The sequence below is a fragment of the Erinaceus europaeus genome, chromosome 9 (genome assembly GCF_950295315.1).
Source record: "Erinaceus europaeus chromosome 9, mEriEur2.1, whole genome shotgun sequence".
In the NCBI taxonomy this organism is placed as follows: domain Eukaryota; kingdom Metazoa; phylum Chordata; class Mammalia; order Eulipotyphla; family Erinaceidae; genus Erinaceus; species Erinaceus europaeus.
Window position 1 is genome coordinate 55,041,937 of NC_080170.1, and position 16,462 is coordinate 55,058,398.

Here is a 16,462-nt window from a genome sequence, read left to right on the forward strand (position 1 = left end):
AATGTGAACTCAGATCTACAGGGATGCAGAGGTTACATAGGCTCCTAAGCTGAATATGGACCCCAGATCAAATTGGTGGGGTTTACAGTCAACAATATTATACCTTTCCCATATTTGGGAGCTATTCTCTTCCCTGATGCAGTTTTCTAGCCTTTGTTCCAACCATGACATCATCTCCCCACACAATAACTTGGGTCCACCTGCATATCAGATGTCAGGCTGAGGAAAAAACAAACAAACAAAAAAACTGATATAGTCATGAGCCTTTTGGAATATAAGTAATATAGGCCTACTAGCTATCTATCTACAAAACAAAGACCCCCCCAAATCTTCATCTGCAATATTCTTGCCTTTAGGTTCATGATTAGTCAACAATTTGTTTGGCTTTATATGTCTGTCAACTCTTCTTTCAGCCACCATGTTCCAGATGCTACCATGATGCCAACCTAACTTGCCTGGTAAGACGACCCCACCAATGTGTCCTAGAGCCCCGCCCCACTAGGGAAAGAGAGAGACAGGCTGGGAGTATGGATTGACCTGTCAACGCCCATCTTCAGCGTGGAAGCAATTACAGAAGCCAGACCTTTAAACTTCTGCACCCTAGAATGACCCTGGGTCCATACTCCCAGAGGGTTAAAGAATAGGAAAGCTATAAGGGGAGGGGATGGGATACGGAGTTCTGGTGGTGGGAATTGTGTGGAGTTGTACCCCTCTTATCCTATGGTTTTTGTCAGTGTTTCTTTTTTATAAATAAAAAATTATAATTTTTTTGTCAAGACAACTGATATTACAATAATTCTGAATGCTTTACTGCCTGATAAATGAGATAAAACTATCTTTCAAAATGGTCTTAGTTTTAAAATACATCTATATTGTGTTTGCTTTGGCAGCACATATACTAAAATACATCTATATTATCACATGAAACACAAAGTGTGATGAAATCTCTCACTTTCCAATGCAAAACACTTGATTTCTTTCATTTTCACAAAGGAGAATGAGTTTATGGCAAAGGAAATAGTGACACAGGTAGCTTTTGGTGACTCATCTAAAGTTGGGACTATTCTAACAGATGAGGATTTTTCTATTAAGCTTACTCAGAGCCAGTAACAGAATATTTTGTTCTAAGTAACTGGACACTTTCATTTATTATCCTGTTATCTGACAGTCCTTTAGTATCTCCCTTCTCATATATATTTGAGTTATTTTCTAGTGATAGCAATGATTTGGTTGGTTTCTGATATAACACATAAAAAAAACTAAAAAACTGGAAAGATGCCTGACAAAACTACATACTGAGTGAGGAACTGTGAGGCCTGGTGTTGTCTGGAGCTTTCTAAGAATTCAGAGTGAGGGTTCCAGATCTTCCAAATACTGTCCTAAACTAAGCCTTAGTATAGACTTTTCTGCTTGCCCAGAGATTCCCTGATATAAGAGAAAAAAGTGATTTTTTTCATAAATATTTTTTTCCAAAAAGAAATATTCCCAATTAACAAAAGCTCTGCAGATCCAGTCAATAGTTTCAGGTATGATAATTGCTCTCAGAAAGTCACTATAACAGAAGGGCAGCATGGAAATTATACCTGGGTTTTACCTGTAACTAATGTTCTTTAGAGTACATCATAGGGACATAAGCCATAAAATGGTCATCTTCACTGGTTAACAGCATGTTTCTTTTAAGAAAATTCTACAAGAAGTTTCTTCTAAGCATGAAATATTTTCATCTTAAGAACAAAATATCTTCTGACTAATATAGCTATGTCTTGGGGAAGACAGGATACTAGTTACACAAAAGATTTTGATGCCTGAGGATCTGAGGTTCAATACCCAGCACCAACATAAACCAGACTTAGTGTTCTTTTTTCTCTCTTCCCCTATCTCATTAAAAAAACAAATATATAATGATGTCTCTCAAATTATTTCCTCCAGAACACCTAATAGTAAGCATCATCAGAAAAAGTTCCAAAGCAAAAAGGGAAATCTCTTATTCTACAGGATAAGTGGATCTAGATTTATTGGCGACTGACAGCACACAGGCCCAAAGGGACTTAATCAGGCTTAGAAAAGAGACATTACAGTCCAAAAACACATATGCTGTGAAAACACTGGGTCTACATAGGCCAGCATACAATGAGAATAAGGCTCTAAAGCCTGCACAATGCACCTGACCATCATTCTGTGTTGACAATTCTCATCATGGTTGGGAGACTGGATGGGTGGGTGTTGAAAGGCTCATGTGGTCCAGTTTACCTGGAGATGGGTTTTAGATGACTATTTTGATAAACTATAAGAGGAAAATTCTACCTTACGTCTATTCACGTCAACCAAACAGCAGTATGAAAGTCCTGGTTTCTTACAATGTACCAAATTAAAATATATTTCTTTTTAAAAATTTTTTTATATTTATTTATTTTCCCTTTTGTTGCTCTTGTTGTTTTTTATTGTTGTTGTAATTGATGTCGTCATTGTTAGATAGAAAAGAGAAATGGAGAGAGGACGGGAAGACAGAGAGGGGGAGAGAAAGACAGACACCTGCAGACCTGCTTCACCGCTTGTGAAGCGACTCCCGTGTAGGTGGGGAGCCGGGGGCTTGCGTTTCATGACATATGTACTTAACCCACTGCACTACTACTCGACTCCCTAAAATATATTTCTTGTTATTATTAAGCTTTTTACAAGAATATTTTCCTCAGGTTGGTAGGTATTGTCGCTAATCATTATCACCTCCAGCAAAGTAGGCTTCCTCCATTAGATAAGAAAGAGAGAGAAGAAAGAGCACCAAGTAAAGAGAAGATTCTACTGACCTTGAATGGTTGCCAGCGTGCTGTTGCTCATCAGAGCCGGACTGAGAGCACCACCCAGAGTCCCTGGATTGAGACTGAGTAAGGCACCTCTGCAAGAGCAAGAGAACAGTCACTTGACCACCACATGAAAATGGTTATCTGACCAGGCACCCAGGGAGATGGAAGGGAAACCCAGCTGGGGACTGTTAGGGAGGTAAGTGTATTCATGTGCCCTGACATCCACTCATACAGAGCAGGACAAGGCCATGATCCATAGAAAAAGCAAAACTGGTCTCTCATCTGATTTTTCTCGGTACTTTTCTCTAACCTCAACCTCTCTCCCCCAACAAAGGAAAACAAAAACAAAACAAAAAAACAAGAAAGAAATATACTTAAAAGTATTTCTTTTCACCGATAATATAAAATTAGGGATCTTGTGATTATCTTATCTACATATGAAATTAGAAAACAGTTATGACCACTGCCTCTCCAGGCTGCCCTACCACCATACAGGTCCCTATGCTATTGTGGGCATGCCTTTTACAGATTAATCCCCATGTAGTAATTTCAGGAGGCCTGCACAATGCTTTTCAGATATGCAGAGAGAAGGGTGTGCCTTACCCCGCTGCAAACTGTGAGGGTGCCATCAGGCCAGGACTCAGGCCTGCAGCTGCAGCCATGGCAGCCAGGCTGGCATTTGCTGGCAGCTGTGTGGCTCCTTGGAGGGCAGCAGCTGCTGCTGTCTGCAGTCCTGATGCTGTCACCATCACCTGACTGGTCCCCAGAGGAGAGGACAGAGGAGTGGAGGTGGTTTGTGTTGTGCTGGTCTCACTGGCACTGGATGCCTCGGAGGTGGAGGCTGAGGCAGAAGGGGAGGGGCTTAAGGAGGGAGATGCGATTGCTGAGGAGGCAGGGGGTGCTGTGGAAATCACGGTTGCAGTGTTGTTAGAGGTGGTATCTGTAGTGCCTGAAAAGAGAGCTGGGTCAGATGGTGATCTGCAAAGGTTGTGGAAGGTATGACTCTGTTTATTCATACTCTAGGACCAATTGCGACACAATTCACCTAGTATCTGGTAATCAAAGTTTCTCTATTTCTTTTTTAAACCTAGTTTAGTGTTTCCATGGAAATTCATATCCACAAAGGAATGAACATTTTAGAATCAAAGTCAGGGACCTTACTTTATGAGACAAGATTAATGAAGTATCATTTCACTGATTTCATTTGTTAGCTTACAAAAAAAAAAAAAAAAAGAAAGAAAGAAAGAAAGAAAGAAAAAAAAAGGTAATCTGGTAGAGTTTTTTTATTCATGGAAACAACAACATACAATGTTACCATGAGTTTCATAAAAATTTTCACACGCAAATGAAGATCTAGAAAGCTATTCTTTAACAGACCTTAGAAAATAATCAAGATTTTTTTCCCTGTGAATTTGTTTTTCCTTTATGGAGAAGAACAAGCATTTAGATACAAATTGCTGATTTACATTAAAAATAACATTACTGAAAACAAAAGTTCACTTCTGGTATTATCTACCATTTAGGATCAATGATGTCAACCGAAATAGAATACATATGTAATTTACAATGTTTTAGTAATAATACTGAAAATGGTAGAAAGAAAAAGGTTCAACATATTTTAACTCATACTCAAAATATTATCATTTTATCATTAGGTTATTATAGAAATCTATTAACAAAGCTATAATTTAATTTATTTGTTTACTGGATAGAGATAGCCAGAAATCAAGAGGCAGAAGGGAGACAGAGAGACACCTGCAGCCCTGCTTCACCACTTGCAAAGCTTTCCCCCTGCAGGTGGGAAGCGGGGGATTCAAACCAGGGTTCTTGAACACTCTTAACATGTGAGCTTAACCCAGTATAAGTCTTTGAAAATGGTGTGTGTCATGTATTTGAAAGCACTTGATTTGAACTGTTACAATAAAGTACTTAAAGGTCAGTGTGGTTAGTGGTAGCACTATGGTGAGCAAAGGTTTAGGCTTGTGGAGTCCCAAGGGCAAGTTTGACTAAAAGTTCCTTTATTTACAGTAGAAACAACTCATCAAGCTCTCAGAGGATAGAAAACCTTTCACCCTGAAGAAGATGTCAACTGCCTCCAATGAGATGAATTTTGATGCTGTCTAGAAGACAAGATAGGATAGGCACACTTATTTCTGCTGTCATTTAATGTTATGTATTATAACATTTGAATTTCTTCCTTGCCATCAGGGTTATCGCTGAGGCTCAGTGCCTGCACAAATCACTGTGAGATATAGAGGTACATAGAGAAAGGACAGAGAGACATCTGTAGCAATGCTCTATAGCTTCTGAATACAACTTCCCCTCTGCAGATGAGGATATGGGGATTGAACTCAGATCCTTGTATATGGTAACATGTGTGTTTTGCCTGGCTTCACTATGTATTATCAAGTCAGACTGCATAGGCTAGATGGGAGTTAATTTAGTGAATATTATGTGTTAGGAAATAATCTACTAATCTTTCCCATACTTATATGGGACGCAGAACCTAAAAAGTATCTTTATAGGACAGCAAACTCAAAAAGATACAACCAGAAATATTCAAAAAGGTCCCAAATAAGAAATGATACAAAAGTCTATCAACTCATAAATGAAGGTATAATGTGGCATACTTACACAAAAACCAGGCAGGTTCCCAGAGCATGCTAACAAGACTCAGTCCTACATCATGTAATACAACCATAGGAATGGCATCTTTACTCCATTCTACTGATAAAGAGACAAGCCAGAGGCCCTGCCCACATTCAAGGGGGAGATGATTACACAAAGGCATGAGCACTGACAGGCAGATGCCACTTGGGGGTGGGCATTAAAGACTTTGTCCATCACTATTGTAAATGTCGTTAGTTTATTAGACATTTTCACAGACAGATAAGATCAGTCTGTCCCTAAAAATCTTGATTTTAGCCTGGTAAGATCTTAAACAGCAGACTAAGTTACAACCCAGGCCAAATTTCTCACCCATTGAACTGTGGGAGAAGGAGTGCATGTTGGCTTAAGCCATTTAGTTAGTGCTAAGTTGTTAGCTAGGGATAGAAAATTAATGCAGGGGTCTGCATTTTTTTTTTTCATGGTGGCATGCCTGGGTTGAGTGTACACATTAGCTTGAGCAAGGACCCTGGTTCACATGTAGGAGGGGTGAAGGCTTCATGAGCATGAAGAAATGCTGTGTCTGTATGCCCCCTCCCCCCGCATATCTCTGTTCTACCAAAAGAAAAAATTAAAATGGACACTAGGAATGGTGGATTCATTGTACAGGCACCAAGACCCAGCGAGATAACCCTGGTGACAACTAAAAGAGAGAGAGAGAGAAAGAGAGAAAACTAATTTAGTTGAGAAGAAGAAAACAGTATCTGCTCTGATCAATTTCATTGCACTGAAATTATCTAATTTCAGTAGGTAGAAAAGAATATGAGGAATCTCTCAAAGAACTGATATCTAAGCTAGAGTTGTTTTACTGCTGTGAGACAACACTGCAGGCTATGGAGATGTCCTAAAGGTAAGGAAAGAGATGGGGTAGGATGGGGATAAGATTAGTGGACAATTCAGTCCAGACTCAATATAACATCCTATTAACTGAGTTTGGAAGTTCCCCTAAATGCAGAAAGCTGTAGCTACTGAAGGTTATTAAGGAGGAGTTACCTGAAAAAAGGAAACTGTTATTTTGTAAAGATAACCTGAAGATTAATGTAGAAATAAAGTGAAAAAGAACAAAAAAGATAATAAAGGATGTGAAAGTATTCCTTCTGACAAACTGTGCCTAATTTCTTTTTGGAATTCAGGTTTTCACATACAATATTTTTTTTAAAGCAATGCATATCTTTGGTTAGAGTCTTAGCTAAAAATTTCAAAGGTTGCAGTGGCTTACCTGTAATGGAGAGGTTAGTTACGGTGGCGCTGGTTAGAGGGAGGACAGGGTTGACAGTGAGGGTGGTGGCTGCGCTGCTTGTCACAAGGCTAGGTGTGGTTGCCACCTACAGGTCGGAATTGAAAATATGCAAAGGTATTTAGGAGTCAATTTAAAAATCCATAATGTGGATTTATTTTACATATAAAAGGTTTAAAATTGGGCTAGGGAGATAACATAATAGTTATGCAAACAGATTCTCATGCCTGTAACTTCACAGTCTCAGCTTCAATTGCTCATGTTACCATAAGCCAAATCTGAACTCTGGTTAAAAAAACAAATTAATAAATAAAATAATTTTTTAAAAAGTGGCTAAATTCTAGATGTAACAGAAGAAAAGGGACTAAGAGGAAATGAGTTTATCATTACTCTTTGATCTCAGAATTAAGAAAAAGTTCCTATATTGAATTTTCTGTTTGAAAGATGATTTTTCACTGATATGACAAATATCTTTGACAGGTTTTTCAAAGAAATAATGAAAAGCAAAATGTTTCAATAATGTTGAAATTGATATACTCTGAATCACTAAGAAATACACTATCAATTGAATGTTTTTCCAGGGGGCAGGGTGAGTGCCAGAGTTTCAGGCATTCTTTTATTTCAGATGGGGGGGGGGAGCGCATGTGTTGGGGGGGGAGGGAGGGAGAGAGAGAGAGAGAGAGAGAGAGAGGGAGAGGGAGAGGGAGAGGGAGGGAAAGAGAGCACGAGTGAGCTGGGGAGAGGGAGAGGAGCCACATCACTGCTCCACCATCCATGAAGCTCCTCCAGAGTGTTGTGGCACTCCCATGTGGTAATGGGATTTGAATTTAGGAATTTAATAACACATATACATCCTATCAGATGAGCTATCTTTCTAGCCCCTTAGATGAACTTATACAAGAATACCATTCAGCAGCGAGTTCTTGTATTGCTTTGATATTCTACTTGTGGGACAAGATAGCTGCTTTTATTCTGAATGAGAAAAGCCCACCACTTAACAACCACAGTCTAAACTTACTAAACTGAAATGATTTTTCTTTCTTTCTTTTTTTTTTTTCTTTTGCCTCCAGGGTTATCGCTGGAGCTCAGTGCCTGCACTATAAATCCACTGCTCCTGATGGCCATCTTTTTTTCCATTATTGTTATTGGATAAGACAGAAAGAAACTGAGAGAGGAGGGGAAGACAGAGAAAGATAGACACGTGCAGACCTGCTTCACCACTTGTGAAGTGACCCCTGCATGTGGGGAGCCGGTAGCTGAACTGGGCTGTTTGCGCTTTGCACTATGTTCACTTAAACTGGTGCACTACCACTTGGCCCCCTGAAATGTGTTTTTAATGTTGATGTTAATTTGAGAAGCCTCCTCATGTAGAATGGTATTCAAATGAAATAAAGACAAATTAACAAAAAAATAATCAGAAATCTCAACTCAACAATCTTCCTATCTTTGAAATCCTGGTTACGACCATGGAATCATAGAAAAAAGATCAAGAGAATCACATGGCCATATGTGTTGTCTCAGTTTAAGGACACTATTTTAATGCAAACAGAAGTGACTTGTTGAGATTATATATGAGAGGGTCACATGTCTGGGAGTGACTGTTTTAGTAGAAGTTCAGAGTTCAAGGATATCTGGGTATTTCCTGTCACTTAGTCACATAATGTTTAATAAATTGGGCTTTAGTTTCTGACATAAGTAAAAAGTAAAGATTTCTTGAAATAACTAAAATCATCAATGAATTTTTTTCCTTTGTGGTTATACAGTAACATAATAAACTATACCAGGAAAAAAAAATAATGAGGTGGATGAGACAGCAACATAGTTATGTAAAGGCTTTCATGCCTGAGTGTTCCAGATTCAATCCCCTGTACCACTATTAAGTCAGAGCTGGGTAATGCTCTGGGGAAGAAAGGAAGGGAAAGAGAGAGAGGAAAGAGAGGGGGGAGGGAGTGGGAGGGAGGAGATAGATGATGGAACTGTTAACAGGAAAATTTATTCATTTTAAAATAAGAGGGATTAGGAAACTATTGGATTAAAAACAACATGAAGTTTAACTACCTTGGTATAATTTAAAATGCAAATTTATATACAGAAAAAAATTGTAAAGATCATGAAATAAAAATGGATCTAATAGTACTCTAAAGATTTGCACTGAGTGTGTGTTATTTTACCTCCCACCCTCCCCTTTTCCTACTAACCAGTGAGGTTGGGCTGGGGAAAATTGCTTTTATAGGAGAGCTGCTGGTCCCACCACTGCTGGGGGGGTTGATTCTTTTCTCTTTTTGGCGGCGGTTGCAAAACCAAACACGAATCACCTCCTTTTCCATGTTGAGCTGTTCAGCAATCATGGTGATCTCTTCCGAGGTAGGCTTTTGATTCTGAAGGGAAAAAAATTCTTCTAGAATAACTTTTTGAACTACTAGCATGATCTTACATAAATAAATGAATCAGATGGAGAACGTCAAAGAATGCAGCTGGGAGGCATGACCCTATTTTAATTTATTTTTTCTTTATTGGGGGGTTAATGTTTTATAGGGGGCATGGCCTTATTAACCTACTTTTAACAAAGAACTTCTATAGATAAATATTCTAATAAGCATGTATTTTCTATATAGATTTAATTATTCTTAAATTTAATTTTTCATTTAAGAGCCTTTAATCTTGAATAAAATGAGCAACCTACACAACCATTTAAGAATGCACTTGTGAAGGCTAGGCAGTGGCACACCTGGTAGAGCAAATAAATTTATCATATTTGAGAACCTGGGTTCAAATACCTGGTCCATACTTGCAGAAGGGGAAACTTCATGAGTGGTAGAGCAGTGTTCCAGATGTCTCTCTTTTCTCTTTTTCCCTCCCTCCCTCCCTCCCTCTGTTTTTCTCTATTAGAATAAAGAAAAAAAAAAAAAAGAAAGAAAGAAAATGGGCTGCCAAGAGAGTGGTGGAGTTGTGCAGGTACCAAGTCCCAGGCATAACCATGGTGGGGGGAAAAAAAAGTTTCAGTGCTTTTTTAGTACATGAAGCAGGTATTTCAAAGATGATGGTACCTCTGCATATGAAATTTGTTAACTTGCCCAGTCACAAAATTAACAAGTACTCTCTGATGAGGACTCTTGATTCAGTGCTTCTTTTATTATGCTCAAACTTTTCCTGAATTACTGAAGTTAAATTTTTGTTGAAGTGTTGACTAGGATAGTCCCTGGTGGGAAAAAAAAAAAAGCCAAAGAGCTGTTGAATTCATTTAAACTTCTAATTACTTATTTAAGCACATGGATACCAAGTATATCTACAAGCAAAATATGCTTGCTCCTTGATATACCATTAGTGTTCTATGTATAACTCCTTCCCACCTTTAAAAAATTTTTTATTAGTGATTTAATATTGATTTAAAAAATTATAACATAACAGAGGTTTAATTTCATACCTTTCTCACCACCAGAGTTCTGGTGGTGATTTTATGACTCAAAATACATTTTCCAAAAGGAAACTTCAGAATAAAACACAGACGTTAACATAGAGTTCTGTTTCCACTCCCTTCACTGGAAACTGCATTAGTTCTTCCAAGTTTACAGATATGGGTTAAGTATTATTTCTATAACTATCTATATTTATATATATTTGCCCATTTTTTTCTATGTCTTGCCTTCTCTTTCTAAGTCACACCTACTATTCCAAGTGTCTTTATTTTTATTTTTTCCCCTTTTCTTTCCTCTTCTCTCTCTTGGGTCCTGATGGAACTAGAGTTCAGAGCCCTTTGGTCATCTTCTCCTAATATTTATGCTTCTGGAGTATGAACCAACATTCTTTATGTAGTGCAAAAGGTAGAAGGTCTGGCTTCTGTAATTGTTTCCCCCCTGGACATGGATATTGGCAGGTCAATTCATACCTATCTTTTCCTGGTGGGGTAGAGCTCTGGAGTGGTGAGGTTTCAGGACACATTGGTGAGGTGATCTCTTAGTTCTTTCCATCTTTTCCTCTGTGGAATGCCCATGTCTCTCTCATACTGAGTGTTCATGTAGATGTGAACTTGCTCTCTCCTAAAGCCTTGAGTGCTCTGGTCTCCCTTCATGATCAGTAACTTTGGTGTCTTATTCTTCTTTCACTTAACTTCCTGCACTGTTTATAAACATCCATGAAGCTAAGACTGCCATGCCCACCTCAGTTCTAAATAATAGCAATATAAAAGAATCCCATGTACATGAAAAGTAAAAACCTCACTGACCTCCAAGAAACTCTTCTCTAAGGCCACACGGATGTTGGTCTCTATGCTGGTGCGTTTCTTTCTCCTCCGATTTAAGCCCTCAGCTCCCATCCCTGGAGAATTCAGGGCAGTTGGGCTTGAGAGAGCTGAATCAGATGAGAGATTTTCTGTTAAGAAAGAAGACCACAAGTAAGGCTGAGCACGATTCATGCATATAGTACATATATGCAACAAGAGTTCTTTCTATGGCTCTTATTGGCATCCTTTGTCCTAGAATAAAATTTGTTTCAGAGATAGCAGTTCACTATCCCTTCCTTTACACTCAGCTACTCTGCCTCTCTGAAGATTTGCTCTTATGTTTTGGCTTTATTTGTTAGTCCTAGGCATAAAAGGAAAAAGATTTTTGGAAATTATTTATCTTGCAAGTGAACTCACATTTTATTTCTTATTATCTAGGGCAGCTTCCCACTCCCAAAATCAAGTAAAGTCATGGTAATAATATGCAAAAATGCGTCATGACTTTTCTGACAACCCAGTAAGTTCTTTAAAATTAAAACAGGACTTGGGATCCATGTTTGCTCAACAAATTGTTTGGCTTTGTATGTTAACTCTCTTTTCAATCACCAGGTTCCAGATGCCACCAGGATGCTGGCTAGGCTTCCCTGGATTGAAGACCCCACCAATGTGTCCTGGAGCTCAGCTTCCCCAGAGACACACCTTACTAGGGAAAGAGAGAGGCAGACTGGGAGTATGGACCGACCAGTCAACGCCCATGTTCAGCGGGGAAGCAATTACAGAAGCCAGACCCTCTACCTTCTGCAACCCTCAATGACCCTGGGTCCATGCTCCCAGAGGGCTAGAGAATGGGAAGGCTATCATGGGAGAGGGTGGGTTATGGGGATTGGGTGGTGGGAATTGTGTGGAGTTGTACCCCTCCTACCTTATGCTTTTGTTCACTAATCCTTTCTTAAATTAAAAATTTAAATTAAAAAAAAAAAATTAAAACAGGATTCTAAGGCCAGCAAAAGATCTTATTTTGATAGTGCACTTGCTTTGCTATCTTGCAATTTAGATTTGAGTCTGGCCCCAATACACTGGGTGAAGTTTCAGTGCTGTGGTGTCTTTTTCCTTCTCTCTCTGTCACTGTCTATCTAAAAAAAGTCAGCCTAGAGTGGTGAAATGCATGTAACAATAAAAACAAACAAAAAGCACTCAGAATTCTGTTAAATGAGACTTATTATTCTCTGTGAAACTCAATTTAATATTACAGAAGATGGGGACTCATCCAGTCCATGGAGCAGGGAGTTTATGTGTATGCTGGGGGGGGGGGGGGGAGGCGGGGCATGGCAGTGGTTGCTATAGGCTTGTGTTTTCCAAAGACCTGATTTCTAATCATATCTACAGCTAAAAATTATGGAATACTTACTAAGGAAGCCATTACAACTATCCCAGTAAATGATTTTATGACTCAAAATACATTTTACAAAAGGTAACTTCAGACTAAAACACAGAAGTTAAAATGAGCAGCTTAACTTTTAAATGTATGAAATATGTGGTCACTTTAAATAACAGAAGCAGAAATAATAGGTACAAAGAACAATCAACGAACTCGGTTTTCAAGTTTATCTACACAGTCTTCCTTGTTCTCTTCCTTCAACTTTCTGTAACTATGGGCAAGGCATAAATATGAGCTGAATGTGTATAATGATTAGAATTAGTAGACCAGCTAGAGGAATGCTTAATGACTTATATTGCCATATTTTAAACTAATCCTCCCAAAATAAGTGAACATCAGGTTCTTTAGACCCAATAATGAAATAAGAAATATAAACCCCAATTTATACAAACACCTCCCAAAAAATTCCAATGAACAGTGATGACATTTCCTATACAATCACCTACCTGCATCATTTAGCCACTTCTCCAAAAGTGGTTTTAGTTTGCACATGTTCTTAAAGCTGAGGTTCAAGGCTTCAAAGCGGGAGATGGTAGTTTGGCTGAAGTCATTTCCATATAGTTTACCCATAGCAAGTCCAACATCACCCTGCAAGGTGATACAAAGCAATGAGGAAGAGAAAGAGAGAGGAGAAATTCAACTCACTAGTAAGTTTATGGTCTTTAAAAAGGTGCAGTTCCAATACTTATTCTAGACAGAATCAATTATCATTATTACTAAGGCCCACAAAAACATTCTTCTCTAAGAGGGCCAGGCAGTGGTGCACGAGGTTAAGCACACATAATATTAAGTGCACAAGGATCCCGGTTTGAGCCCCTGGTTGCCCCCAGGCTGGGGGGGTGAGGTGGCGTGATTCATAAGCAGTGAAGTAGGTGTTTATCTTTCTCTCCCCCTCTCTATCTTCCCCTTCTCTCTCAATTTCTCTCGTCCTAACCAACAACAACAAATGGAAAAAATGGCCACCAGGAGCAACGGATTCATACTGTAGGCATCAAGCCCTAGCCCACCCTGGAGGCTAAAAACCAAACAAACAAAAAAATCCTCCTCTAAACTGACCATGGTATTCCAGTGACAACAATAGTAAAGCAGTTATATAATACCATTCAAAACTGTCCCATATTCTATTTGGAATCTCTTTGCTACCACATATAAGTATCAAAATACCAAATATTTCTAAGTCTTAAAGCACAGTGCTGATACTATAACACATTCCTTAAATCCATGAAAAGTGATGTAAATAATATTTTTAAATATATATTTATGCAAATTAAAATGACACTTAGATCCCACCTCATACTTGTGAGGATGGCTTTCATCAATAAAACAGGAAATGTTAAGTGTTGGCAAGGAGATGAAAAAAGAGAACTCTATTACATTGCTGGTGGGAATACAAACTGGTGCAACCATTATGGAGAATAGTACAGAGAATTCTTAAATACAAATGGAAATACATTATGATCCAGTAATTTTACTCCAAAGCATTTATCCAAAAGACATGAAAATACTAACTTTAAGGGACATATGCACTCCTATGTACATAACAACATTATTCACAACAGCCAAAATATAAAAGCAACCTAAATGCCTTTCAATAGATGACTGGATAAAGAAGTTATAGGACATGCACTCAATAGAGTACTATTCAGCAACTAAAAAAGACAATGTCCTTCGAGACAAAATGGTTGGAACTGAAGGTGATTATCTTTAGTGGACTGTAAAGAAGTGAAGGACAACTATTGGATGATTTCACTTATATTTTCACTTATATTGGATGTGGGATATAGAGAACTAAAACATATGAACTTGGAATAAAAAAAGTTAACCCATATATAAGACCTTGGGAGAACTATGATAATGATCATGAGGCAGGAAAAGGGGAGAGAGGGGGCACAGAACTTTGGTGGTGGGAGTGGTGTGGAATTACACCCCTATTATCTTATAATTTTATAAATCACTAATACAAAATTTAAAGACTCAGTTTATCATGCCTATAGGATGAATAGATATTACCTAATAACCTCAGGTATTTCTGAATGAACAAACTTTCCCATAAATCACTTTAAATTTTAGAAATGGTTCCGAGTTCTTTGTTTCCTGTAAAGTATTTCTAGGAGCAGTGAAAAAAAAAAATCTATTTCTAGTTTGGATTTCACAGTTGGTTACAAAAAACAGGCATTATAAAAGATAACTTTTGTAACCATTATTCAGACAGAAATTCACAGTAGAGAGGTATGACCCACTTAGTCAAACCTTCATGGACACTGGAAAGTTGGTAACCTCATAGCAATAGAACAATGACCCCCCGAATATATTACAAAAGATGTCTTTCTCTATAAGCCTAGAACCTTTGAAATGTATACAAGCTTTTCTTGCAGCCGAATTTTTCTTGTTAAAGATGTGAAAAGCCATTATCTTAAAAGTTATTTTATACAAAGGAATATATGTGTGTGTGTGTGTGTAATGTATTCACCCTCTCATTTTGATTAGGTTATTGACAGGACAGAAAAACAAGACTTCTTATTTACCTCATAGCTAATTCTACTAAGAGGTGATCAACTCCCAACTACCAAGCTACATTTATTTTAAGTTGGGATTTATCAGTTTTCTAACTCCCCTCTACAGTACAACTTTTGGATACCATATATTAATTAACACTTGCATTAGAAGTTACCCAGAGAAAGGAAAACCTTTTTAAACTATTTTCTTACTGGTGACACTACTGTGGCCTCAACCTCAATCTCACCTAGGGAAACATTTCTTCAAGTGGCAGGCCACAGGCCATAGGCCATAGTTTATACTTCCAGGTGGAGTTAAATTAGCAATCACACCCCCCCCAAAAACAAAACAAAACAAAAAAAACGGCTAACAGTTCAAGCATATGGAGACTTACCAACATGCTACTAAATAACTATTTGATAAAGAAGGGAAAAAAATTTAATCCCTGGAAACAGATCAAAATGACATAAGCTAGTGTTAATTTATGAGACACAGTAAAAAACAATACTAAAAGAAGGAATTTACAGCAACAGATGTCTACAACATGAACAGAACAAAACTTGAATAGACAATTTAACTTCACATTTGAAAGATTTAGAAAAAGTAGAGCAAAGGAAAAACAAAAGCTATTAGGAGAAGGAAAATAGAAAGAAAAAAAAAGAAGAAATGAATGACATCAAAAACAAATAAAGGAAAAAACTGATCAGTGAAACCAAGACCTGGCACTATAAAAAGGACAAACAAAACTGACAAACAATTTGTCATTCACTGAGGAAAAAAAGGGGGAAATGACTGAAAAATTAGATCAGAAAGGGAGAGAAATCACAACTGATACCATAGAAATTCTAAGTGTCATAAAGTCTCTTCAAAAACAGAAGTCTAGGACCAGATGGTATTTACCAAGCCTTTTAAGCTCTCAGAAAACAGAAATAAGAGAAGACTCCCAAACTCTTTGTATAAAATCAACATTGCCTTGATATCAAAAGATGACAGAAACATTACAAAAAATGAGAGAGAGCAAGAGAGAGAAAAATACAGGCTAATATTCCTGATGTAAATACTAAGATCCTAGACAAAGTCTTAACAAAGTATATTCAGCATCACATTAAAAAGAATGTAGATAATGACCCAGTGGAATTTTTCCCAGGGTTTTGAGGATTGTTCAACATATGTAAGTCAATCAATACAACCCATCAACAATATCAATAACAGGAAAGGCAAAAATCACATTTTTTTTCAAGAGATTTTGAGAAAGATTACAACAGATCTATTTTTGAAAAGAAGAAAAAAAGGACCAGCCTAACGATCCTGGTTTGAGCCCCCAGCATTCCATCTGCAGGGGACTCGCTTCAGAGGTGAAGCAGGTCTGCTCTGCAAGTATCTATCTTTCCCTCCCCCTCTGTCTTCCCCTCCTCTCTCCATTTCTCTCTGTCCTATCTAACAGCAACGACATCAATAAACAATAAAAAACAAGGGCAACAAAAGGAAAAGTAAAAAAAAAAAAAAAAAAAATATATATATATATATGGAAACAAAGATCATTCCTCTTCCTGAATAAATGTACTTTAATCTACCAGGTAAGGTTTGTGAAATGTCACTGCTAT

General features: G+C 37.8%; 1 protein-coding gene across 6 annotated transcripts in view; it reads right to left on the reverse strand.

Annotated features, from left to right (window-relative positions):
* The window catches only part of POU2F1 (POU class 2 homeobox 1), a 122,205-nt gene that overhangs the window by 13,700 nt on the left and 92,043 nt on the right, over positions 1–16,462 (reverse strand). For 5 of the 6 annotated variants that reach the window (XM_060197992.1, XM_060197991.1, XM_060197993.1 and 2 more), the window contains 6 exons: positions 12,809–12,950; positions 10,928–11,073; positions 8,904–9,083; positions 6,688–6,793; positions 3,405–3,750; positions 2,805–2,893 (listed from right to left, as the gene is read on the reverse strand). In XM_060197992.1, coding sequence (XP_060053975.1) covers positions 2,805–2,893; positions 3,405–3,750; positions 6,688–6,793; positions 8,904–9,083; positions 10,928–11,073; positions 12,809–12,950 — 1,009 coding nt within the window. Of the gene's footprint in view, positions 1–2,804; positions 2,894–3,400; positions 3,751–6,687; positions 6,794–8,903; positions 9,084–10,927; positions 11,074–12,808; positions 12,951–16,462 lie in introns of those variants that run through there. The other variant, XM_060197996.1, reaches the window with a different exon arrangement.